Below are 27,626 nucleotides of genomic sequence, written 5' to 3' on the forward strand. Positions count from 1 at the left end.
AGACATGAGACAGCTCATCGCCACGAGAGGGAGGAGAGATTTTTTTCTATGCCCAAGAAACTACAAGGATGCTCAGGCCGTTGCGTTGTCCATGTTTCTGTTCAGATGTGTGAGTCTGTTTATGAAGTCACTCATAACATCTCCCTCCACTGAAGTTCACCAGCATCTGTCTGTTCATGTTTGGGGTCTCCTGCACACAAACAAACGCATTTTCAGAAGAAGAACAACAAAAAACTCTTGGACTTTTCTGTTCTGGCTTTGTGATCTGAAACCTCCTCCACCTTTCATATAAAATAGTTTCATTATTCATTAGCAAACACGTGATTCAACTTATTTAAAAAGTAGTTATCTTATCAGATTGCAAGGATTCCACAGCGCAGCTTCCCAATAGATCTCCTTCAGAAGTGAGAGTTCTGAGTGGCTCTCATGTCATTCCTCTATGTGGCCGCTAGATGTCTCACTCCCCGGTGATTTCTCATGGAGTGAAGTCCTAAACCAGAGGAGCCGGACGCCCATTCCAGCAGCTGGAGTTTACAACATTGATCTTTCCCAGGTTGCACGGAGCCTGTTGAGAGTGTATGTTTGTGTTCACTTGATCACGTTAAAGTCAAACAGAGCTGTTCAGGCCGGCAGAACCGACGCTGTCTTCCCAGCTGTTGCTCAAGACGTTGGGACACGTTCCGGCTTTCAAAAGATCCCTGTGAAGGAAGTTGCAACATCAGCTGAAGTCTACACAGAACAGGAAGCCAGAGCTCAGCTGGACCGCGATGAGCCTGGGCTTTCTTTTCCTTCTGAGAGCAGGACCATGTTTTTGCAACATTTTCGTGTGACCTGACGTGGCTGCTGCCAAGACGAAGGACGAGAATATCATTAGAGGGGTGAGTGAACGAAGAGCTGGGGTGAGGTGACCGCCCTGTATGATCACAGTCCCTGACATCACAGTTGTTGCCTGTCAAGCCCCCTGTCAGCGTCCTGCTATTCATCCATGTCCTCTAAGTCCGACATCTCTCTGGTATTTCTATTATGGGTTTTTTTCTGCTATCAGGACACTTTATCAGGACATTCCATATCAAGTTGAACGTTATTTAATACAAATGACCCACAATACCCCCCCCCCCCCCATGAGAGTTCAGCTTGTTCTGCATCTGACAGAGGAGACCTCCTGTTTGAAGGCTGTAGTTTGTGGTGCTGCTCTGCCTGTCTACCCTGCACCAGCAGGACTGACATGGACGAACAACAGATGTCATGATGCAGGTGCCAGGGAAACCATCAAAGTGTGTACACATGCAATCCCAGTGCTCAAGGCGTTTGGAATCTGAAGGCTGCAGAGCCATCCGCATGATTACCTCAAAAATATGGAATGCAAATATGGATGGTGTAAAATTGGAAGAAAAAAATATGAATGTCATTGTGGTGGTCACTGCAAAGAAACAGTGAAGGGACAGGCTGAAACTCCTCGGACAAACAGAAACTGGGGATTTGGTGACAAATAAAGCTGACTTGACTGAACCTGTAAAAATCAACCAAGAGGACAGAGGCGCAGAACACATCAGAGGGGCGCCGGCATCGTTGAACAACCCCTCGATAGAAACTAACTGCAAAGAATATCTGATGAAATAGCACAGCACGTAACAACAGCCGGTGCACCTTGTTTGCTCTTATCTGAATCACAGCTCCCATGAGCACAACTGCCAATCACAAGCCTTTCAATGCACAGCTTCCTTTTGTGTCCCTGTGGGTTCCGAGCAGCCAAGGGGTTTACTGAATGCCTCCACGCGAGCACACGGCCCTGTTGCATGCAGAGAGGCAGACAGAGCCTCCGCTGTGCTAATTTGCATCGTGTTTGTGCAGTCCATTTACGAGTGACTTGTGTTGATGGGAGTCGTGTGCAAACTCCAACAGCTTCAGCTCTTCCAAGATGGATCACAAATTGAAGAGAACTATTATACAACTGATGTTCTGCTAGCAGCCGCTTGGTCTCAGCCAGGGAAAGCTTCTAGCTAAGGTTTGGGAAGGTTTCCGATGGTCAAAGAGCAAAGGATCTCAAAACCCTGTGCAACCCAAACACGCTCCGCCTTCCCTTTGTCTTTGCTATTGGTGTGTTGGTCCCGTGGAGGAGGGACAAAGCTGGTGAGTCATTGGCCGGGCTGCATGGGTGGGAATTCACCCTCCAGGCGTGGGTCACAGGTGAGGTTTCCTCTGCTGGCCCTGCTGTGTTGTTGGATCTTCCCTTGTCTGTTTGCTGCCTCTGTGTCACTTTCCAGGTGAGTCATTTTGTCCTGCTGAATTTCTCTCATCTGAAGACAGTTGCTACATTTACTTCCCAACCAAGTCTTCAGTCTCACATTTGTGTTTGCATTTTCCTTTGCTAATTATCTGGAAATTCTATTAAAATTAGAAGGGCAGTTGGCATCAATCTGGCAGTTATTTTCTTGGTGAACTGATGATTCCGTGAAATCTCAAGACATTTTGAAAAATGCCAGTGCCGTTTTGAAATTGATTCCTGAGTCCATCCAACAAAAGCAATGAGCAGTGCTGAACTGGCAGGTTGTCCGTCAATCAACTAATGAATGACTTTACTGTTGTAAATATAAACCTGAGTGTCTGAATTCCTGCAAGGTTTTAATTTTTCTAAACTGGTTGATCATTTTTCCAAATTCCCAACTTGACATCCTGCTGTCTAGGAGGGCTGCCTCCTGCTGCTCCACCCTGCAAATCCTAAGTGAATTTCTTGTTAAACAAAAAAAGCATGACGAACGCTCCCAGGAGTGGAAACCTACCTTTGTCATGTTGTTTGGAGGCTCATTTGAAAGTCGTCCTGTACCCTCGCAGTCGTCGTCGCCGTCACCTGCTGATTGACGGAGTCGGAGAGGCTCTGATGGATTCTCTCACGTTGCCATGACAACGCAAACAACAAATATCTTTGCAAAGATATAAGCACCAACATTATCATTCAAAGAGGGCAGTGATTGACTCCAGGGGAGGATATTTACAACTTAATATCTGATGGTTCCCTCGGCTCTTCCTTCCTAGGAGGGCTGACACTTGTCATCTATATCAGATCCATCACTGTATTATTAACCTCTGCCTCCAGTCTTAAGTTTAAAAGATATTTTCTCATGAAGTTAAAAATAAGCGGCTGGAGAGGCCGATTGTGAGAATCAGATGTTTTATGTGTCCTCTCTGCAAAGATAAGGATTCCCTGATCTCAACAGGAGTCCTGTAAAAGTTCAGTGAGTCCTTGTTTGCCTCTCAAGAGCTGTGCAGCGAGATCTGGGTTTCAATTCTGCCCTCATTTAGGATCACATCCTCTTCTCCTTTCAAAAAGCACACGCTGTGATGAACTCAGCACTTTCTAGAGGTGTGAATATTAACAGTCTTCATGAGCCTCAGTCGTCAGTGCATTTGAAGGAACTGAGAAGAGTTCAAAAGTAACTGATCAGATGTTTTTGATTTGAACAATTGTGGATTTTGTTTTACTTGATTGTGGGCTTTTAAAAAGGTTTTTGAATTCAAACAAACTTTCACATTCACAATGTTTACATGTAAACATTGTAAAATCATCAAAAATAACCTTGTTTTTATACCGATGATGTTATCAGTAAATGTGGCCTGCTGGTAAAATTAGTCATGAAACATAAGCACATCAGATATCAGCAAAAAACCAACAAAAACAAAACAAAACCATCATGCATGCCTCCTTTTAACTCAGGCAACAACGAAGGCTACATAAACAGCTAAGCTAACATGAGCATTACATTCAACCAAGTTCAGGCTACCAGCCTGACTGCTGACATTTGACCTTGTATTACTTTCCCTGCAGGGATTGAGGTTACTTTTTACATGTAGCATTGTGCTACACAGCACACTACCTCAGAGAGGTCTGCACAAATGTTTGCACAGATTTATGGGTATGATGCAGTTGAGTGAACCTTAAATGGATGCTGCCGTGAAACCCCGACCTAGAGAGGGCAGTTCGAATGCTTCTCAGGAAGTATAAAACCTTTTCAAAATAAAAGTCCTCCATGCTGTGTTGTCATATTAGCCGCCCTAAAGAGACAGGAACGAACACTATGTTGTTGACATGCTCTTATCTGAGTTGTACATGTCCATGTTGTCACAACCTTGGATCTGTCATCACTACGTTTTGAAACTGCTGTTCCACAAACAGATGGACAAAGTTCGCACGACTGAGCAGATGAGCTGGCCAGACCATCCATCTCGTACATCCATCTGCTCAACCTACGGCAAACACTGAAGTGGACACGCATTCCTGTTTGTCCTTTTGTTGTTTGGAAAATGAACATTGAGTGTATTTGTTCAGTTATTTCCCAAGAGGTGCTGCCTCACTTCTTCCTTGCAAGTTTACAACACATCGTTCAACACACATTCTAATGGCTTGATGGTGGAACCCTCTCAGATTTTATAAGTATGGAAATTTTTTTTGCAGCTTTGACGAGTGAATAACTGCTACCAACCACTGTATTTGTTCATCAGTTTCCTGGTCGTAGAATGAATGCTATTGTGCATTAATATTTTCTCTAAGATGTCTCACCAAGGGAGGAAGCTCATATTTAGTCATCAGCTCCTCTCAGGGACACACCAGGGGCTTTGGATCTTACTAGCTCATCATCAATTGTTGATAGAGATCGTATGACCCAGCTCAACCTGGTTAGGAATCATATGACATCAATACATAGTAGGGCTGAAAAACGAAATCAGAATTTGATCAAAAATTGCAGTACAGCGGAGTACACGACTGCCCAAAGGGGGCGCCGGTTAGTTGGTAAACGTAAAACGAGTAAAACATCTCCAATAATAATAGAAATAATTAAAAAAAATAATATTTGCATTCTATCATATATTTTCATTTTTTGTGCCCATAATTTGATGAGGCAGCAGAGTGACACTGTGCAGGACATGACTTTTTGTGAAATGAGACAAATGAGTGCAGCAGCACCAGGGACAGACAGAGATATTTGCTTTTGACCTGTGGCCCACAGCTGACCTTCAGTTTGGGCCCCCCAAGAGAATATTTTTGGAACCCCTGGTCCATCCATCCATTTTCCATATTGTTTATTCATTAAGGGTCGCGGGGTGGGGGGTGCTGGAGCCTATCCCAGCTGACACTGGGGGAGAGGTGAGGTTCACCCTGAATGTGTGCCCAGTCTGTCGCAGGGCCATCAGGAGCTATTAGGGGCTCAGTGTCTTGCTCAAGGGTAACCAGGGGAAGTGAGGATCGCACCAGTGACCCTTGGTTGCTAGATGACAATTCTACATCTGAGCCATGCCGCCACCCCAAGTAAACCCAAGTTACAATATTCTGTCATGAGGTTCAATACTTAAGACTAAATGTGTGTCCAAATATCCTTCCAAGGTTGTGCGCTCCAGGTATATCTCAGTCTGCCAATTCTACTCTGCAAGAAGATGTGTTTATAGTTTCAGTATCCTTTATCGGTTAAAATGCTAATGATAAAAGATCTTGTGAATACTGCAAATGCAATACCAGTCAATATAATTCACCTGTCCTTAAGGATGTTACTGTAAATGCTTCCTGCTGCCGGTGTTTTTGTGCCTAAATAAGATTTTAAATGATAAACTTCATTATTTTTCCTCTCTCTATTTTTCTTCCTGAAACTGAAATGTGTCATACTTTCAGAACTGGCAGTGAATCACCAGAATTGCTTTATTCATGATTATCAGAGATGATAGACACCATCTCTCCTTCCAGTCTTTGCAGTTTGCCCTCCCTGAAGCATTCTAATGGATGGGATGGAAACTGACAATGGCAGACAAATGACCTGGAGGATAATGGTTGAGTTGGGCAGACACTTCTATTTGCTGGAATCAAAGCCCTTATTGCAGGACATGGCCAGCATAGATTAGAGGCTGCAAGTCATAATTGAAATAATTAGGATAATAATTCATTTTATTTAGTGTCACCTTTTATGACACTCAAGGTAACCTTACAAAGCAAAAATACATCAATAAAGTGCATACAATAATACATTTCAATACATGCAAACAATAAGAATAAATATAAGCAATTAAAGAGAGCAGGCGAGGTGGAACAGATGTGTTTTGAGCCTGGATTGAAAAAGGATGTGTTTCTGTGTTACGGAGGTCAGTGGGGGAGTGAATTCCAGAGTCAGTGGGCAGAGTAACAGAAAGTTTTGATGAAAACGAGGATAGAATCTCAGATAAGCAGTCAGGAAGGGAAAGCAGTGGGAAGGTGGAAATGTGTTTGCCAGAGAGGTAGAACTGGGTGTCATCTACGTAACAGTGGAGATGGATTTTGTATTTATGGAAGATATTGCTGAGGGGGAGACGATGGGTGATGAAGAGTAGGGGACCCTGGATGGAGCTTTGGGGCACACCTGTGACAACAGAGGACAGATGAGATCTGAATGATTTCAGTTGGACGAACTGAGTGTGGCCGAAGAGGTACTGTAGGATTCAAAGCAGTTCAAGGGAGTGCGAGTGATGCTGATGGAGAGAAGTCTGTTGAAGAGGGACAGTGACCTGGAGTCAGCTGCCATGACGAGGTCATTGGTTATTTTTAAGAGTTCAGTTTCTGTGCTATGGAGGGGACAGGAGCCAGAAAGGAACTGTTCATAAAGGTTGTTATGGGTAAGATACTGATGAAGTTGGGTAGCGACTGTTTTTTCCAGTATTTTGGAAATGAAGGGAATGAATGGGAGTGATGGAAGCAGTCTTGAATGATGTGGTGAGAGTACCAGTGGTGAGGGAAGAATGGATGATGGAGGAGAGGAGGGGGACCAGGGAAGGGAGGCAAGCTTTCACCAGGACTGTGGGGAGAGGACCCAGTTGACAGGTGGATAGTTTGGAGTTACGGATGAGTTCAGAGATTTTGGGGGTGGTCTGGATTCAAAAACTGGAACATGGGTGTGGAGGTGTCTGAAGCACTGAAGTAGTGCATGAGGAGGAGTGTGGGCCAAGGTGGGAATGGATCTTTTGCATTTTCCCAATGAAAGGTCATAAAGGGGTAGTAGAAGGTATTTGAATGCAGATGGGGTGGTGGTAAGGCTTCTGGGGGACAGTTGATGTTGTTGAGGAGTGTAAACATGACTTATTGTGAGTGAATAATGGCAGAGTTGCAGTTAGACTTAGTTTGTGTGATGGAGTCCTTGCCGTGCAGCCTATGATATCTGCATGTCGAAGTGAACAGTTAAACCTGTTTTATTGTAGATTCCTTTAAATTACTGCCCCTTGGCTTTCATAAGCTGGAGCTCAGGTGGAAACCAAGGGGCAGAGCAGGAGAAAGAAGCAGTCTGGGTTTTTACAAGGGAATTTAGTGTGTTATGGAATCCATTGTTGTAGTGTGAAACCAGTTCATGAGGATTAGATAGGTTGTGATGAGCCAAGAGGGAGTGAATACTGTGGGAAAGAGAATCATGGTTAATGTTCTTTATTGTTATGGAATGAGCTGGAACATTGGAGCTTTGTAGTGGAGACAGTGAGATTCACAGTGAATGAAATGAAAAAGCGGTCAGTCCCAGTAAGTTTGTGAGATGTACAGTCAGAAGGGGTGACACCAGAACAAGTGACTACATCAAGAATATGGCCTTTAGAGTGGGTGGAGAAGTTGATTCGTTGCTAAAGTCCAAAATCCTCGAGCCAGGATGTGAACTCGCTGGTGAGAACCTGTATATTGAAATCACCTGAGTATGATATTTGATGAGAGAGTGTACAGGTGGGGAAGAAAATCAGCAAAATCATTTAAAAAGTGAGTGAGTTTCAGAGTGAGTGTGAGCAGAGCACACACCTCCAGGCCAACAGTAGCAAAGGGAAGCAGTGGCAGACATTTCTCTGGATTGAGTCATTTCCACCACCCCCCCCCCCCCCACACACACACACACACACAAACACACATACACATACACTTCTGTGAGGAGCTGGGTTAGGACTTGTCCCAGAGAAGAATCTCATGCTGTCTAACAGCAGCCTTAACCCTAATCCTAACCCTGTGGAGTGAGTCCGTCCTTGCCGTTATATCCCCTATTCATCTTAGGCTTCTGTTGAAATAATAATAACAAAAAAAAAATCTCTAATTTCTATGAAAGAGTGTTGTTTTAGACCTACTCTACTGTAAAGTGTCATGAAATATCTTTGGTGTGATTTGGTGCTATACTATGTCATTGATGTTAGTGGCTGGTGTTGCAGGAAGAGCTGAGGCCACATCCTGTAACTGCTCAGGGGGACCACAGAATAACCTGATAAAACTGCTAAGAGAATCAAAAATACAGACCATCAGTGAGAACAAGCAACATTCAACCGTGACCTCACAGTAGTTCATGTCTTCCCAGATATCTATCAAAATGAAAAACAACAGGAGTTTGTTGAAAGCTCGAGTGAAACAACTGAAGTCAACTAAGGCTGAGCTCTGGGGTCCCGCCAGCTCAGAGGCTACAGCAGTCACACGCAGAGGAAGATTCATCAGAACAACGATGACGAATACTAGGCTTTGTTCCAGAACATTACACAGTATTTTGTCAGACATTTTAGTACAAATAACTCCATCCTGAAACATACTGGAACATTTGTCATATTAGTGGGGGGACAAAGAGAGAGATTGGGAGAATCAGAGGAAGAAACAAACATTCTATCAAGAAAACTGACTTTGTTGTATACAGTGGCTTTTAGTATGTAGTTTCTGCAGTATCATGTTCTCTTTTGCCTCTTGTGTATGATGACGTCTAACTGATGTTTTATGTGTGTTTCTCAGCCATGGGACTGAGTTCCAAACTGGGGGTCTGCCTGTTTTTCCTTGGACTACGTGAAATCTGTGGAGGGTCATTACAGGGTGAGTAAAGTCTGTGTCTCTCTCCAAACACACACACACACACACACACACACACACACACACACACACACACACACACACACACACACACTAGTATTCTGCAGCTCTCAAGTATAAATGGGTTAGTAAAACTGGAACAGCTTGTCAGAAACTACAACCTCAGCCAGCTGAATTCGAACTTAAATAGTTTCTTCATGAATGTTGGAGCTGTTGTTCTGGATCACAGCATTTTGTGCCAATAGTGGGCAGTGAGCGTATGTATTGCCATACTTTATTGACCTCTTGTGGTTACTGGTGTTACTGCAATAAATTGAATCAGTATTTTCCACTATTTCTATTTCACTATTTACTGGAGGTCACACCTGGTAAATAAACTCATTTTTAGATTCTGCCTTTCTAACTTAGTGGTTCTGAAAGCGCTTTACTATGGCATGTTGTTCACCAATTCTTAAACACATACACTGATGGTGGAGGCCTCCATGCAAGATATCAAACTACTCATCAGGAGCAATTAACGGGCTCATTACAGGAGGAAATCCTTCGAGATGGGTTTTACTGGACACGTCCAAAACAGGGGTACAAGGTTCGCTGTGAGATGAGGTTGAGTCAGCTCCCCCAGAACATCTGTGTCTAACCCCTCGTAAACAGTCATACTAGTCATGTCAGGCACTACCAGTAAACCAGTAACACTGTGTTACAACATCCTGCACAGATGGGACCTTCACGTAGTCTAAACACAGCTATGCATCAGGATAACACAGGTTTTGTAAACGTCAGCTTTACTATCAGAAAGTGTTCGAACAACAAAGTAACAGTTATGAAAGACTTATGAAAGGCACCACAGGTTCACTCCCAGACCCAGGTCAAGTCCCTGGGGTCAGACCAGATTTTACCCTTACAGATTAATTATGTAGCTGAGGTACAAGTAAGTTTGAGGAGAGGATACCAGATAAAAGACCTTACAAATTGTATTTGGACAAATATTTCTCAACAATTTAGGCACCTGGACTCACCTCTTGTCAGTGAATACATTTCGGCTCTCATCTAAGAAGCTTCTTCAGGTCTAAATTTCTGGTGGGAAGTATCAGGTATATAACCACCCAGGGGGGTGGTGGCAAAAACAAGTGGTCATAAGGCCAAAACAATTGGCTTGTTAGGTGGTCATGTGAGTTGTTGGCCTCAGTTTGGGTCATTACCTCTCCCAGCCCTCTTGGGGGGGGGGGGGGGGGGGGGTCGTTTGGGGTCACCTTAGTTAAGGCATGAAAGGCTTCTTTCACCACTCTTTCAAACCATCTGTACTCTCTGGCTAGAATGCGCACCTTGTGATCTTCAAAGGAGTGCCCCATCTCCTTGAGGTGGAGGTGGACTGCTGAGTCCTGGCCTGTGGTTGTGGCTTTCCTGTGTTGCACCATGCATTTGTGCAATTGTTGTTTTGTCTCCCCTATTTACAGGTGAGAGCACTTCTCGTTATATACCTGATACTTCCCACCAGAAATTTAGAACTGAAGAAGCTTCTTGGATGAGAGGCAAAACGTCTTCACTTACAAGACATGAGTCCAGTTGCATAAATTGATTATTTTTGAGAAGTACGATGACCTGGATGACTGAGAATATATATACAAATACATTGGACAAATATTGTATTTGGATGACTGGACAATACTACGATACTCATCAGCCTTATGCCCCTCTGGGCTCATTCACACCTGGTATTCACACGGTCCCTGAGTGATCTGATGACATTTGGACAGCTCTGTTCATGTGTTCACACATTGCAAATCTGACTACTTACGAGACCAAGTCAGCACAGACACATTTTGGATTACAAGAAGAAGAAGCAGAGCTATACACAAACAAAAGTCAAGGAATTTTACTGCATTGAGACGCAGCCAAAGTGATAACAGAGGCTTAGCACCACTAACTAGGTGTAGTAATGCTGCAGTGAACCATTGAGGCCACCTTGCTCTCTGTCTGTAACTTTAAACGTACCTCGTCTACACCATTGTAGATGATGAGAAAGCCTGTTCAACATTGTCGCTCTTGTCCTCATCCTGCATGGGGGCCGATTTAGATGCTCTTTCTTCCTCGCCATCCATTTAATGCAGATAAGAGAAGCAAACAACGTGATCACAACACTGCTGTTCAAGCAAAATAATATCACTCCATTTATTGACACCCACCCACGCCTTGCTGAATTCATACCGAGCCCAAGTTTTTGCCTCAGCAACCGCTATGGCCACACACTGCTTGGCCTGCTGGTACTGGTCGGCTGCCTCTGACAACCTACAAACCAGCCATGCCTTGTAAGCCTCCTTCTTCAGCCTGATGATTCCCCTCACCTCTGGTGTACACCAGCGGGTTCGGAGATTACCGCTGCAGCTGGCTCCAGCAGCCTTATGGCCACAGCTCACGACAGCTGCCTCGACAATGGCAGAGCGGAACATGGTCCATTTGGACTCAATGTTCCCCACTGCCCCCGGGATGCGGTCAAAGCTCTGCTGGAGGCGGTACTTGAAGATCATCCTGACAGGTTCTTCTGCCAGGCATGACCAGCAAACACTCACTACTTGTTTGGATCTACCAGGTCTGCGTTATGTCATCCCCTGCCACCTGATCCAACTCATCTCCAGATGGTGATCAGTTGACAGCTCAGTTCCTCTCTTCACCCAAGTGTCCAGAACATACGGTAGCAGGATAGGTGATAAGACTATAAAATGGATCATAGACCTACGACCTAGGATGTCCTGTTGCCACGTGCACCGATGGGCATCCTTATGCTCAAACATGGTGTTAGTTATGGACAAACTCTGAACTGCTGTTCGGCACATAAGCACAGACAACAGTCAGGACCCATTCCCAGACCCAAAGGCACAGGGAGCAACTCTTTCGTCCACTGGGGTAAACCCCAAGGTACAGGCAGAGAGTCTGGGAGCTATCAAAAAGCCCACCCCAGCTCTCTGCCTCTCACCCAGAACAACTCCAGCAAAGGAGAGAGTCCAAATCCTTGAGAGGGGTTGGACTCAGTTCCAGAACTGGAACTATATGTTGAGGTGAAGCTGACAATATGTAGCTGGTAACGCTCAACCTCCATCACCAGCTCCCGCTCCTTCCCTGCCAGAGAGGTGACATTCCATGGCCCAAAAGCCAGCCTCCATGTTGGGGGATCAGACAGCCAAGGCCCCCGCCTTGGTCTGCTGCCCAAACCACAATGGACCGGACCCCTCGGGTTCCTCCTGTGGGTGGTGGGTCCACGGGGGGACGAGTCCATGAAACCATTTCTGGCTGGGCCCAGCTGGACCCCATGGGCTAAGGCCCGACCACCAGGCACTCGCCAATGAGCCCCTACCCCGGGCCTGGCTGGGTACACAAACTCATTTTTGCTTCGATGAAGGGTCTTTGTTTGGCCATTCGCCGAGGACCAGTCTGCCTTGGATGACCCTACCAAGGACGAAATGCCCGGACAACATAGCTCCTTGGGTCCTTAGGGCACTCAAACTCCTCCACCATGATAAGGTGATGGTTCAAGGAGGAGGCTTGAGCAACTCTGAAACCTGAATCTTCTTTCTCCTGTATAGTTTCCTCTCAGTCACTGAATATTTAGAGGAACATAATGATTATACCCAAAATTAAAGCTCTATACAAATAGAATGTTCTAAACAGTTATTTCTCATTGTAAAATCCAATATTTTATGGTTTGTTAAGAGCTCTATCAATGTGCATAAATAAATGACCAATTCTTGTATTGTTTTTCGTTGCAGAGAACTGTACCAACTACAAGGTCCAGTTTGGGAGGGTTTTCACTGTTCCTGGGGATGTGGCGATGCTAAATAGCACCCTGTTGTCTCCAGAGGTCTTTAACTTCACCTCTGTCCCTTACAACATCAGCTGGTACAACTCAAACACATCCAGAGAGCTCAGCAACCAGACTGGTCGAATCCTGGTGCAAGGGATGACCCTGTGGTTCCTAAATGTGACCTTAGAAGATGAAGGGGAGTATGTCACCATCCTGAGGTACGACAGTTCTCCAGAGACAACATTCAAACACTGAATAGAAACCATGCCCTTTGAGAATCACTCACATTCTTTGCAAAACACATCTAGAGCATTTAGGGTTTAAGGGTTTGAAAATACTTGTTTATTGGCAGAGTTATCAAAACCATATGACTGCTCGCAAAGTGAGAACACAAAGCTAATTTTTACATAGAAACAAAATGAAATTCACCTCAAACATTTTCACATGATAAAGTGCATAAATCAAAGCTGCTCTCGCCAACAATTTTCTCCTTCATGTTTGACAGAACTCCCTCTAAGTGCTACAGGCAGGTGACTAAGATGATGGTGGAGCAGCCAGCAGCTGGAGAGTGTGGGAGGCCGCAGAAAGCTGGTCAGATACTTACAAGTGGGGTGGTTGACATTTTGTCCTGTCCGCTGAAAGACTACATGACCAAACTTGAAAGCTACAACATCACGTCCTCCATCAAGTGGTACAGGGTGAGTCGTGACAGTGTTTATACCACATGGTCAGTAGTTGTGTCTGTCTCACTCCAGGGGAGCCCGATCCTCAGAAACCTCCATATCAGCAAAGTGAAGCTTCCAGTCATTCTATGAGACACCAGGCGCACTCAAGTTGTGGGAACAGAAAATGTGGTCTATTTAAAATTGTCAAGTGACATGATAACAAGTGTGTCGTCCAGTTGCTCTGTGACGTGTGATATCTTCCTGTGTGACTATTTGAGTCTCACAGATGTACATCACTTTTCTGCTGATCTTGTTTGAAAATGACAGCAGTTTTCAATAATGTCTGAAATGAAACGTTTTATTGTGATACATTTCAGATTTATTGCCCACACCTACTAGTAAGCACTCATATTAGGTGAGATGCTGTATTTGGCATTTTGAAAATGTTGCCAACTTCTTTTAGCTTTTCAGGTCTGTGGTTTTCTGCTCAGCATGATAGATGTCACCACTCCAACTTGTATTTTACTCTGTTCTTGGTCTGTATTTTTACTCCCAACAACATTGTCAGTTGGTCTAGTCCTGATTTGCATGATTAGATTTGCAATCTCACTGCCAAAATAAAAAGCCAGATTTACTTTTTATTCCTTGCATCTTCCAGGATTGTGACCTCATTGAAGATGGGTCGGACAGGTACGCCTACTGGGATAAGTTCAAACTTAAGGTGGATAAGGTGAAGCCTGACAACAGCGGCTTCTACACCTGCACGCTTACCTTCACCCTGGGTGGCATCACAGGATCTGTGTCAGAAACCATTGATGCATGGGTCAAAGGTGAGAAAAGAGATGAGCAGAAAGAGCGACTTGATGTTTCTTATGTTCTCTGTGGAACACAGTACAGTGTTTAAAGAGCTTTACTTTCCTGCAAGCAACCTCTTCTGAGCATTGGGCCAAATGCATGTGCCTAACAAGAGATGGGAATGACTTAACAAAAGAAGAAAAAGTAATAACTTTTTCTGCAGCTTTCCGAAATGGCACTGATGAGAACAGCATTTCCTCCTCAGTGACTGTGCACCATGCAGTATTTTCATTTATGCACATCTGCCTGATCCTGCTGCTCTGCTTTTCAGAGGAGCATTCTGGTGTTCCACAAGTGCACAAACCAGCCAATCAAATCATCAAGGCACAGATAGGTAAGCTATCGAGAAACATATTCACACAAAGGTTTTGCAGTTGTTGCAATTAACATATGCTTGTTGACAGTAGCCTATCTGGAAGTGCGCATTCAAGTTCATAGAATATTTTGCAACACTAAATGTGGTATCAAACGTTCATGTCACTATAATCAAATCTGAGAAAGTAGAAAATAGAAAAAGCTTTTGGGTTCTAAATTGGCTTTTACTCTCACTGAACCTGGTGTGTTTCTGAGGCATGGATCCTGTGTATTCAACTGTTTTTCTGTTGCTTTGATCATAAGAACATCAGTTCACCCCTGGCACAGGTGAAATGTCCTTCCTCGTGTCTGCGCTTGCTGAAATTCCAAAGAGAGGAAGACATTTTAGAACAATGTAGATAGGGATTTTTCATTGGCGCGTTGCAGCAAGACACACCAAACTCCCTCGAGATCCTTCTCAGTGAGTTTTTAAAAAAATTCCAGACATTTTTGACAAAGCTTAAGCGACTGATGAACCCGATGAATACGGACCCGTGCTTTTGCAGAAGACGTGATGTTCAGCTGAGCGGGAAGTATTCAAGTGTGGTCTGAGACATATTTCCAACAAACATGGCCAAAAATATGTGGCCACACGCAGCGCTGGCCACCTCTGAATGTGGTTTCAAATGATACCCAATGTGCACATTAATGTCATATATAAACACGGCTGTAAAATACCAAATAATTTATTTTTGGTCTGAATGTTCCAAGGCTCTTTGCTGTCCCATATCTTATTTTAAGATACAGCATAAAGAAAGCATTTTACAAGTTAAAATTCTATTGTAACATAAATAATTTTGCCAACTGAAATGTATGTTCCTTTTGTATGAATTAGGGTCCAATTTCAGAAAGGAGTGCCTGGTTTTTGTGCCATGTGTCGGGAAAACAATGGTTGACATTTTCTGGGTTGCAAGAGATGACCTCATCATGAGTACAAACCCATCTGACCACATCTACACAACAGAAATGAAGTGAGCGCACTCACCTCCCTCCTATTTGTTTTGTTCTACACACTGTTTTATGTTAATTCAAATCAAAATCAAATCCATAATATAATTTAACTTTCAATCCATGTATGTTTAATTTGGGTCACAATGAAAATTTAATTGTAACCATGCTGAGGTACAAGAGATGAATTCAGTTTGCATTTTGACTTTAACCTGCTTTATGTGTGACCTTGGACAAAGTTAATATGAAAGTGAAAAAGCTGTGTGGACAATATTCAAATGAAAGGTCAAAAATTAAAATATACTCACTGAATTAATTTGAAAATGTCAATGCAAACAGCATTTGCCTGACATGTTTCAAACTATTAACCCGCATCAAACAAGACAATATTAAGATGAAATGAGCTAAAGTGCCCTTTTAGTTTAATGCATATAGAAATTTAATGCCATCCTGCCCTCTGAGTCATGAGCCTAAACTAAATTATGTTATGGATTTTCATTTTATTTCCAATTAAGCTCATCGTGAGCAATATGATGTTTTTTTATGAGTGGGCAGGAGAACTCCAGAAACAAGACATGTTTGCATCTACTTGCTACCACATTCAGTCGTCACAGAGTTTGACCATCATATCACTGGAGTCAGTTTTCTGCCCACCAGATTCATGTGTTTCACTGTAACTCAGCCTTTTTATCGTTTACAAAAAAGTGGGGCCCTTTGATGTAATAACTTTGAAACAACAACAACATCATTTTTGTCCTTAACAGTAAGACTCGAGATGTTCAAGGTGTGTGGCTCAAGCGGCTGTTGGTGATTCGTGACTTGAGTGCAGAAGATTTTCACATCAACTATACTTGTCGAGCGTTCAGTGACCGGGGCGTTCCTGCTGCTTACTTCACTCTACTGCCAGCAGGTAAGACGCAGAATAAACCGCCCTAACGGGAACATGTCTGTCTTACTTCAGAGGTGAAGGTCTGGTCTTTTTAAGGAGGTTGTCCATATTTTCGGCCTCTGTGTTATGGACCTGATGAATTTATCTCTGACAAGCGGCTGTGTTCCAGATGCTTTAAAACATGCTGTGGTCCAGCCACTCATCAAAAAGCAAAACCTTGACCAAACAGTTTTATCTAATTTTAGACCCATTTCCAAGCTTCCTTTCCTTTATTCTGAGTTCTTAGACTTTCTGTCTAACTTGGCATTGAACTCAGACAAAGTCATTGTCGTGGGTGACTTTAACATCCATGTGGACGTCAATGATGATTCTCTGGCCACTGCGTTTAAGTCGCTTCTTGATTCTGTTGGCTTATGTCAGAGGGTAAACAAACCCACTCACACCTTTAATCACATCCTTGATTTAGTGCTCACTTATGGAATAGAAGCTGACCTCATCACAGTTCTTGCTCAGAACCCTTGTCTGATCACTCCTTAATTACATTTGAATTTACTTTAACAAATTATATCCTACCTGGGAAAAAGTCCCGCTTCAGTAGAAGTCTATCTGACACTGCTGTTTCTAGATTTAAGGAGCTTATTCCAGCAGAACTTGCTGCCACACCTTGTAGTGATATAATGGGCAGTTATGCTGATTTCACCCCCCCGCAGGTAGACTATCTTGTGGACAGCACTGCAGCAGCACTCCTTGGGACACTTGATGCCGTAACTCCCCTGAAAAAGAAGGTTATTGTCGTGGAAATTTTTATGCTCACTGCTGGTGAATGAGGAAATACAGACCTCTGCTGGCCGACAAGTTTTATTTTCTTTGCAAAGAAAAGGTCAGATCAACACATGAGCGGTTCGGTGAAGAAAAGACATTGAGTATGGGGGGACATGAACATTTATACTTGAGGAACACCCCCAGGTGAGTTTCACATCCTTTGTCTGCTGCGGGGGTCACCACCTCCAGTCTTCTTCACACCATTACGTCTGCAATAGTGTTGATACCGACCCCCGGATGTGTCTCACACCTGGAGTAAACAGTGGGAATTTACATTTATTGTAAAGACAAAGGGACTTGGTAGCTGGGTGAAACTGTGATTGGCATGAAAATGTAATTACAAGGTCTTGGTTTTTGCATTTTTAACACATACACAGAGGCTTGATATATTTAAAAGCATGAGTTGAGGTATTTTAAGTGTTCGATCACAAGGAAAATGAAATTACAATTACAGTTATCAACCAAAAAAGAATAGTTCCCTGGTACAGCCCAGAGCTGCGTGCCTTAAAACAGAAGACCAGACAATTGCAAAGGAAGACACATTCCAGCCAGCATAAGGAAGTCCGCCAAGCCTGGAAGGAGAGTTTATTAATATATAAAAAAAGAACTCCGTAATGCCAGAAGCACTTACTACTCGTCCCTAATAGAAAAGAATAAGAACAACCCCAGGTTCCTCTTCAACACCGTGGGCAGGCTCACCAAGAACCATAGTGCTGTTGAGCCATGCATCCCCCAACTCTCAGCAGTAACGACTTCCTTTCTTTCTTTACTGAAAAGATTGTGAATATTAGAACGAAGATTGCCAGTAATGGAGGACAGACTACAGTCCCCATAGAAGCACCTCCCAGACTTGGTGCATACTTGGACAGCTTCTCCCCCATCGACCTGTCAGAATTAACTTCTGCAGTCGGTTCCTCCAAGTCAGCCACTTGTCTGCTGGATCCCATCCCAACAAGCCTCCTTAAGGATGCCTTCCCTCTAGTCAACACGTCCATATTAAATCAAATTAATCTTTCCTTAGTCACAGGTTATGAGCCACAGGCCTTTAAGGTGGCTGTCGTCAACCCTTTACTTAAAAAAACCTTCTCTTCACCCAGATGTGTTAGCCAACTATAGGCCAATATCCAACCTCCCCTACATCTCCAAGATCCATGAGAAGGTTGTCCTGGAGCAGCTACATGAACATCTGCACAGCAACGAGCTCTTTGAAGCCTTCCAGTCTGGATTCAGGGAACACCATAGCACTGAAACAGCACTGGTCAGAGTCTCTAATGATCTTCTTATAGCTTCAGACAGAGGTCTTGTCTCTGTGCTTGTCCTTTTGGACCTCAGTGCTGCATTTGACACCATCGACCACAGCATCCTACTTCAGAGACGAGACCATGAAATTGGGATTAAAGGAACTGCCCTAAAATGGTTTAAGATAGGTTTCAGTTTGTTCATGTTAATAATGACTATTCAGAGTACAGCAGAGTTACATATGGTGTACCACAGGGTTCAGTTTTAGGACCGATTCTCTTCACTCTTTACATGCTGCCATTAGGTGACATAATACGGAAGCACGCAATCAACTTCCACTGTTATGCGGACAACACACAACTTTACTTGTCGATGGAGCCAGACGACATAAGCCAGTTTACTAATCTGCAAGACTGCCTGAAAGACATTAAATCCTGGATGTCTTCTAACTTCTTAATGCTAAATTCAGATAAAACTGAGGTCATCGTGTTTAGACCTAAACACCTCAGGGACACCTCTCTAATCGGATCACTACTCTAGATGGCATCACCTTGACCCTAAGTACAACTGCAAGGAACCTTGGGGTCATTTTTGACCAGGACCTTTCCTTCAGCTCCCACATAAAGCATGTGACTAGGACCGCCTTCTTCCATCTGCGAAGTATCGCGAAGATTAGGAACATCCTTTCCCAGAGTGATGCTGAGAAACTGGTGCATGCATTTATCACTTCTAGGCTGGACCACTGCAACTCTCTCTTGTCAGGATGTCCTAAATACTCTCTAAAGAATCTCCAGCTGGTCCAGAACGCTGCAGCGAGGGTTTTGATGGGAGTTAAGAAGAGAGAACACATCTCTCCCACTTTAGCTTCTCTCCACTGGCTTCCTGTAGGATCTAGAGTTGACTTCAGAATCCCTCTGCTGACTTATAAGGCTCTCAATGATAAAGCTCCATCCTATTTGAAAGAGCTCATTAGTCCCTACTGTCCCACCAGAGCACTCCGCTCCCAGAATGCAGGTCTTTTAGTGATTCCCAGTATCTCTACAAACAGACTGGGAGGTAGAGCCTTTAGTTACCGGGCTCCTCTACTGTGGAACCAGCTCTCTCCATGGGTCAGAGAGGCAGACACTTAACTACGTTTAAGTCCAGGCTTAAGACTTTCCTTTATGACAGAGCCTTCAGTTAGGACTGGTTCAGGTAGCTCTGAACCATTGATAGCTATGCTGCTACAGGCTTAGACTGCTGGGGGACACATCAGGTTACATGGAGCCCTTCTCTCCTCTCCTCTCCTCTCTTTTCCTCTCCCCCTCTCCTCCTCTCTCCTCCTCTCCTCCCCGCACATTTTTGGAACTGTCATTACCATTACTTGTTGCACTTTGTAGTTTGGCCTCTGTGTCTCGCAGTCTCTCTGTGTTTCCACAGATCCACCAGAGCTCCAACCGCCGCCTGCATTGCCCCCCCGCCCCCCCCTTTTATTCCCTACTATTACACCGGCCTGCGCTCCCCTTCCATGAACCAGTCTGCCATCCAGTCCCCCATCAAGCTGGCTTGCTCTCCCTGCCTGCCCTTCCAGAAGCTTCCTTCTTCAACTGTTATTAACATTTCCATGTTTCCCACATTCTGCATTGTAAACTGTTTTCTTGTCTGTAACAACATCTACTGCACGTCTGTCCCTCCTGGTGAGGGATCCTCCTCTGTTGCTCACCCTGAGGTTTCTCAGATTTTTCCCTGTTCAAAGGGTTTCTATGGAGTTTCTCCTCGGTCGATGTGAGGGTCTGAGGGCAGAGGATGTTGTTATGATGCTATGTGAAGCCCTTTGAGACAAACTGTTGGTGAAAACGGGCTATACAAATAAAATTGCCTTGCCTTGCCTTGCCTTTCTAAGGTCTTGGAGAAGGTGGTATATGAACAGGTTCAGTCATTCATTTTTCAAAATCGTATTTCAGAGAAGTTCCAGTCTGGGTTTAAGTCATGCCACAGCACAGAAGCAGCACTCTTAAAAAATTTTAATGACCTTTTTTTGACAGCTGACTTTGGTAACTCTGCTGTCCTGGTTCTTTTAGACCTGACAGCTGCTTTCAATACAGTGGATCATAAAATTCTTCTGTCTCGTTTAAACACCTGTGTGGGCATTAGAGGTACTGTTTTGAAGTGGTTTCGGTCCTACCTCTCAGAACCGTAGCTTCTCTGTCCACCTGGGCCAGCATCCCTCGGCCATTTACCCTCTACGTCATGGAGTGCCCCAAGGTTCTGTTTTGGGCCCCCTCCTTTTCTCAGTATATCTGCTGCCTTTGGGATCCATATTTAGAAGGTGTAACATCTTGTTTCATTCATTCATCACAGCCTCTGTCCAAGCCCTACTTGACTGCCTGAGAGATATTCAAACTCTGATGGAAGTAAACTTTCTGTCTTTGAACAAAACCAAAACAGAAATCATTTTATTTGGATCACAAAATCTGCTTGATGGATGTGACAATGCCATTGGCTCCCTCAATTCTTACTGTCATCCTTTTGCAAGGAACCTTGGTGTGATTTTAGAGAATATTTTTAGGTTTGACAAGCAGATATCCTCCATTGTCCAGACAAGCTTCTTCCAACTAAGGCTGTTGGCAAAAGCAAAGGCGTATCTCCCAAGAACTGTTTTTGAGAAATTAATTCACACCTTCATTACATCACGTTTAGATTACTGCAATTCACTGTTTGTTGGCCTTGACCAGAAAGCACTGCACCACTTGCAGGTTGTTCTGAATGCGGTTGCCTGCTTGCTGACTGGAAAGAAAAAACACGAGCACATTACTCCTGTCCTTGCATCTTTGTACTGGCTGCCTTTTAATTTTAGGATTCAGTTTAAAATTCTCTTAATTGCTTTTAAATGTATAAATGGTCTAGCACCACCTTATTTATCAGAGCTCTTACAGCTGCACATCACTGCCAGGGCACTTGGGTCATCAAGCCAGCTGCTCCTGGCAGTACCCAGGTCCAGACTCTCCATTCGTGGAGACTGAGCCTTCTCAGTCGCGGCTCCTAAGCTGTGGATCAGCCTACCTCTCCAAGTTAGAGCTGCACAGTCCGTGGAACATTTTACAACACTTCTAAAAACTCATCTTTTCTCCTTGGCGTTCGCTCCCTGCTAAGCAAGCAATCTTGGCTCTCTCCCTTTCTTTCTTTCTCTCTCTCTCTCCCTCTCTCTCCCTCCTTTACGCTCTCTTTTATTCTCTTTTTAACTTACTTTTGTTTTAAATTGACTATTATCCCTTGTGTTTTTGATGTTCTTTGTTGTTTTTACAATTGTACAGCACTTTGGTTGACTGAGGTCATTCTAAAATGTGCTTTATGAATAAATGGTGACTTGACTTGACTTGACTTGGTGTTCCCAGGAGCTCAACAGCCACGTTTGCTCCTCACAGACATGCAGACATGGATTTTGAATCCAGTAGCACATAGTAATAAAAGCACACAATATTTTGAGTAGTGTCTCATGAACATATGTGGAAGTAAAGAGGAGTACACTGAGAGATAATGAGTCAATGAGAAGTACTTGCTGTTATAACTCTTTTAACACCCCCACTAGGTAAAGGGGAGTCCATATAAAAACAAAGATGTAAAGGTAAATTAAAGTCATGTATTTTTCTTACCAAAAAGATGAACTGTTCACAATCAGAAAAAGTGAGGCTCAAACTAAACCAAAGGGGCAAATGAGTGCCGTTTTGAACAAAGAAATACATTTGACAAAAGTGAGAACTCCTATGAGCGTATCTTACGACTAAACTAAAACAAAATGCAGTCATGAAAACCCTCACTGTGTCTACAGCTATGGCTGGACTGAAAAACAAATGCAAACCACAAAACAGCCCCCTCTAAACTAAATAACCCAACAATAAACAGGTAGCAACTCTTTGAAACACACACAAAAAACACAAAGGGTTCCCAAACTTCCTAAACACGATTCTAGCCTCAATTCATAATGCAGAGAATTCAAGAGCTCAGAGCTGTTGAGTCGAAGGAGGACATTGGTGGCTTGAGAACCAGCTCCTGAGATGCACCTGAACTAGGACTTCATACTTTTGTGTACCACCATTACACAAATTAAAATCCAAATCATGCTCTGCATTTAACCCATCCCCTAAGGAGCAGCAGGCAGCCATGTGCAGCACTTTTGGAGGAAGCCGGAGTACCATTGAGAACCCACGGTGGTGCAGTGGTTAGCACTGTCACCTCACATCAAGAAGGTTGTGGGTGGAGCCCCGGCTGCAGCACGGGGTCTTTCTGTGTGAGTCTGCATGTTCTCCCTGTGCCTGTGTGGGTTCTCTCCGGTACTCCAGCTTCCTCCACAGTCCAAAGACATCAAGAGGGGACCAGGTTAATCCAGACTCTAAATTGACCGTAGGCGTGGCTGTGAGAGCCAATGGTTGTCTGTCTATATGTGTTGGTCCTGCCATGGACTGGTGACCCGTCCAGGGTGAACCCCGCCTCTTGTCTGAGGCTGCTGGGATAGGTCAGAGTGGGAGAGAAGTAACCCTACTAGGTATTCCCCTCTCTGTCTTCGCCTCTCTTCACTTCCCTCGCAGCACAGCCTCCTCTTTCTTCTGTCCAATCCGATAGTATCACCTCCTCATAGGAGGGATACTATTGGACTGACCATGGACTGGTGACCTGTCCAGGGTGAACCCCGCCTCTTGTCTGAGGCTGCCGGGATAGGCTCCACCCCCCGCGACCTTTAACAGGATAAGCAGTAGAAAATGGATGGAAGATGTTAATTTTAGTGATTACTGGGGTTTCATCCTCCCAGTGAATTCTACCTCTAATAAAATTGATTTAGTCAAGAACACAAAGGACATTGGGTTCACTGTAAAAAGAACAGAAAATATTTACATGTGAACCTGTCAACTATTAACTTAAAAATTAAATACTTTGCAGACCATTGAACCCACACTTTAGCTATGATTTCACATCATCCAGTTTTCACCTGTACACAAAGCAAAACATTTGCTCTGTGTCATAGAGGAGCTGGTTTCCATTTGTCAAGGCTTATTTGAACTCGCGACCCTAAACAGAATGTCTCATGAGTGCTAATTCCATCACCACAGATCCTGACATCACACCTTCTCTGGGATTGGGGCTTGCTTGTGTGACCGTCCTCATTCTCGTCAGTGTCTGGGTCTACTACCGCTTCAAGATTGATATTGTGCTTCTGCTCAGGACGTCCTTTCCCATCTTCTGCACAAATGAAGGTAATGTCACAGCAGGTTTGACAATCGTAATGTACTTCTATTGCCTAAAGTGTGAATAGAATTATGCCCACTCAAAAAAACCCACAGCGATGCACTGACTAGCATTCTAAAAATATAACACTGCTCCCCCCGCCTCTAAGTGGGTGCATATGTCAAGAGAAGGAACTGGACACGGAAAGAAACTAACCACAAGGTCACCGGCGGCTTTTTTTTTTGTTGATGAAATGACACTGTTGATGATTCAAAAGAAGAATCTTCAACTATCAAGAACAAACTGTCAACAATGTCTTGCAAAGTTTCTGTTCTACAGTATGTTGTTGAAATCACTAGATATGTGACAAATAAATAAGAACGGGGTATGTCCACCTGCACATACTTCCTAGCCAGCGTATTCATGACAGCAGTGAAAACCTTCAGTTGCCTTCTGCATCAATGTAGTTCAAAAAGATGCCACCTGGGTGTCAAGCCCTTTAGAGTAATCACACAAGTCCTACCCCCACCTCCAGGACAAAGGCCTAATCAATCAAACCCAGTGCTGTTTTACTTCTCATGATAAAGGATGACATTTCTACGTGTGTCCTTAACAGCAATTCATTCAATCCACCTCAAACTTGCCTGGTGTTTTTCCAGCAGTGGCAGGTCCTTCAGATGAGCATCCTTCATCATCACTTTCATCTCTGATTCATCTTTTGATATTTTCACAGTTAAGGACTGTACCATTGTAATTTTGAAATGTTAAATCATGAAAACAAAGGCCTATGACAAGTCCAACATGAGGTGTGAAGACTAACACACACTGCCATACACTGCCCCCCTCTTTTCTATGTGTGAAGCACAAAGAGGTTGTGGCAGGCGTGTTGGTGTGGTGCTGCCCCTCCTGTTTCGCTTCATGCCACTGCTGTAATTTTCAAGAGCACAGATGCCTTAAAAGCTGCAAACAGAGCATCTGAGTTTCTCTGCTTTCACTGTAGTTTGCTCCTGCTAGTTCTAAGAAACTGATATGATGAGAAACTACTGTAGTACTTGGTTTAAGTACCAGCTTTGTAACCTGCTGGCCCGTCTTTCGAAAGACATGTTGTCACATCACATTTTTTCCTCTTGATGCACTGCTGCATGAAGCTTAACTTTTCTGCCCAGCAAAACATTTTTCATTCTATACTAATATTAATGGAGAGCAGCACTTGTGAAGCAGCTTTTGTGAAACTGTGGGCTGGCAATGAGCAAAATATCATAGAGACGAATTAACGAGGGTTTTTTTCCCATCAGATTCGGATGAGAAGTTGTACGATGCCTATGTAGCGTACCCACGGCAGTCGGCATCTGGATTCAGTGGGAAAGTGGATTCATTCGCTCTTCACACTCTTCCTCAAGTGTTGGAAAACGCTTGCGGTTACAAGCTCTACATAGCAGGCCGTGACTGCCAGCCTGGGCAGGGTAAGTCCCCAAAACAGAAGAGATAGCATGCAGAGTCAAATTTACAAATCTGTTCCCTGTGAAATTCTTTGAAAAAATGTATGAGCAACTCACACAACTGCAGGTCATTTTATTTTCAAAGTTGTCCATCTGTCCTTCCTCAGCCATTGCTGACTCAGTAGAGGAGATGCGATGGTGCCGCCGGCTCCTCCTGCTCTACACCGCCTCCACTTTCAACAACAGCATCAGCAGCCATTATAACAACAACAACATCTCCAAGACGAATTTTGACAGCAGCAATGAAGAAACATTCGATCCAAGACAGCACTTGGAGTATGTATTAGCAATGCATAAGACGCTGCTAGAGGGGTCTCTTAAGGTGAGAAAACACAACTGGATTTAAGTAAGGCAACAAAAAAATGCGAACCCAAACCCAAAATAATTCTAAGGTTGCACCATGACATTTGGAAACATGAATAATGCCCCAGGGAGGTTTCTTCATCCAGGCTAACCTGGAATTCAGCATCATCGGGGGTTCCTGGGACTTTTAGATTGGATTTTAGATTATTGCAGAAAAAGTGGCGGTGGCAGCGTCACATTATGACCAATTACAAAGATATTTCAAGATCAGCTCAACAAGTGAACTCCACTTTTATGGTTTTTGAAACTTAAATACAGTCTTTAAAAATACAAAGCTAATGTAAACATATGAACTCTACCAACAGGTGCCAGACCTTCCGTGACAAGCTGACACCAAAACACGTTGAAATCCACCTGCAGTATTTACTGATGTATGCGAGGTCCTAGAACCCACAGACCATTCCACTCCATTCCAGGCACATGGTTGAACATTCAGCAATGCTGACTCATTTGGAAGCCTTTTAATAGACAATGACAAACTCACAACTTAGTTAGAAATTTAAAATGAACTCCATCTGTTTGCTGGCCTTTTTATCCCCAAAGTGGAAAACGATTGCAAGTTGATATGTTCACAACACCAAACTTCAGAGGAATATTTATTTCTCTATAAGTGATCTTGGTTTTTCTTTTTGTTTTTCAGGTGGTTCTAGTTGAGTTGGAAGAGGTCACCCCTGCTCAGCTGGCTCTCTTCCCAGAGACAGTGCAACACTTGAGGAAGAAGCAGGGGGCTGTATGCTGGTGGAAGAACCAGAGGACGAGGCAAAGGTGGAGGACATGTGTGAGGAAACAAGATGAAGAGAAATATGAGCATGAGATGCCTTCTCTGTCTCCTTATTCCAGGTTTTGGAAGGAGATTAGGTATTACATGCCAGCGAGCAGCAAGAGGGTAGTATACCCTGAGAAAGTTGCTCTGCTGAACCTGTGACGTCATTGGATGTTTGGCCCAGAGACGAGCTGGTCTCTCCATGTGAATTCCCTGAGACACAGATACATTCCAGGCTGTGAGGTGTATTTCTGCTTGGTCTTCCTCCAAGTAGTGCACTTGTGACAGGCAAAAGGATCCATAATTAATCCATGAGGAGTTTGTACATACATCAAAAGGACTGATCACCATGTAGCTCACAGCAGCAGCTCACGCTGGATCATCGCAGTCTGCCTGGTGCTGCGTTTGCCTGCATTGCTACATGAGCTATCAAAAACTGCTGGCAGGTCGAGACTAAAAAACAATGAGGATGGAGGACAGAACATTTCAAGTGATCATGTATATAAATGTAAATATGTGTGATGAAATGTGTGAACGTCTTCTATTTCTGAATCACTGAATTATAGTGCAAAATAGGGAAAAAAATGGGAGCAAGCATTTCTTCAGTTTTTAGTACAATTCAAGAGGTTCAAGTCCAGTTGATAACCTTAAATTGTATCACTGTTCACAATAAACGTTACTCTGGATTTGCAAGTATAATGTAAATATCAGAGCTACAAACAGTCTTTTCAGTGATCAAATGAACGAACATGCAGCAATGGAAGTAAGAATGATCTAACATTAAATGTAAACAATTCCCACAGGTGTCTAAAGTTTGTCTGAGGATTCACAAATCCATTGTCTGGACCGAAGTGTTGGAACAGCACGTAGCGTTTGGAAGGACTGTTACGCAAAATAGGCTGCGCGGTGGTGCAGTGGTCAGCACTGTCGCCTCACGGCAAGAAGGTTCTGGGTTCGAGTCCCAGCTCGGGCACAGGAGTGTTCAGGAGCTTCACACACAGAAGCTCGGGCTTCTGTGTGAGTCTGCATGTTCTTTCTCACTGTGCCTGCGTGGGTTCTCCCTGGTACTCCAGCTTCTTCCCACCATCCAAAGACATCAATTGGGGACGAGGCTAATTGACACTCTAAACTGACTGTAGGTATGAATGTGAGTGTGAATGGTTGTTTGTCTCTATGTGTTGGCCCTGCGATCGGCTGGTGACCTGTCCAAGGTGAACTCCGCCTCTCGCCCGTAGCTGTTGGGATAGGCTGCAGCCCCCCTGCGACCCTTAGGAGGAACAAGCGGAAGAAGCTGGATGGATGGATGTTATGCAAAACTACTTGACTCATGCTTGTGCAGGAAGCAAAGAAAAACCTATTCACTCGGGGCGTAGATCAGAATAAAGACAGACCGAGAGCCAGAGACGTGTTCTC

At 43.9% G+C, this 27,626-nt stretch overlaps 1 protein-coding gene across 5 annotated transcripts; it reads left to right on the forward strand.

The window, feature by feature from the left end:
• The first annotated feature begins 498 nt into the window (after positions 1 to 498).
• LOC147252554 (interleukin-1 receptor-like 2) lies at positions 499 to 27,599 on the forward strand. Of its 5 annotated transcripts, none has more exons than XM_086220898.1 (12): positions 499 to 878; positions 8,747 to 8,824; positions 12,583 to 12,835; positions 13,123 to 13,315; positions 13,941 to 14,112; positions 14,409 to 14,471; positions 15,327 to 15,462; positions 16,204 to 16,349; positions 23,474 to 23,617; positions 24,884 to 25,051; positions 25,195 to 25,363; positions 26,091 to 26,242. In XM_086220898.1, the coding sequence occupies exons 2-12, from the start codon at positions 8,749 to 8,751 to the stop codon at positions 26,098 to 26,100; spliced, it is 1,530 nt and encodes a 509-aa protein (XP_086077024.1). In that variant the 5' UTR covers positions 499 to 878; positions 8,747 to 8,748; the 3' UTR covers positions 26,101 to 26,242. The 5 variants fall into 5 exon arrangements, with proteins under 5 accessions (XP_086077024.1, XP_086077020.1, XP_086077023.1 ...); XM_086220894.1 differs by having other exon boundaries at positions 500 to 878; positions 25,195 to 25,409; positions 26,091 to 27,599; XM_086220897.1 differs by lacking the exon at positions 499 to 878 and adding an exon at positions 1,975 to 2,187 and having other exon boundaries at positions 25,195 to 25,409; positions 26,091 to 27,599.
• The last annotated feature ends 27 nt before the right edge of the window (positions 27,600 to 27,626 follow it).

The sequence above is a fragment of the Aulostomus chinensis genome, chromosome 12, assembly GCF_037954235.1.
Source record: "Aulostomus chinensis isolate RoL2024-O1b breed Wild chromosome 12, RoL_Achi_v1.0, whole genome shotgun sequence".
NCBI classification, from domain to species: Eukaryota; Metazoa; Chordata; class Actinopteri; order Syngnathiformes; family Aulostomidae; genus Aulostomus; species Aulostomus chinensis.

Excerpts from the sequence above, each read along its gene's own strand:
- LOC147252554 (XM_086220894.1), top strand. The coding sequence starts at position 8,749 with ATGGGACTGAGTTCCAAACTGGGGGTCTGCCTGTTTTTCCTTGGACTA. Across the intron at positions 16,350-23,473 it reads CTTCACTCTACTGCCAGCAG|ATCCTGACATCACACCTTCT; the intron begins GTAAGACGCAGA and ends CCATCACCACAG. Across the intron at positions 25,410-26,090 it reads TGCTAGAGGGGTCTCTTAAG|GTGGTTCTAGTTGAGTTGGA; the intron begins GTGAGAAAACAC and ends TTTGTTTTTCAG.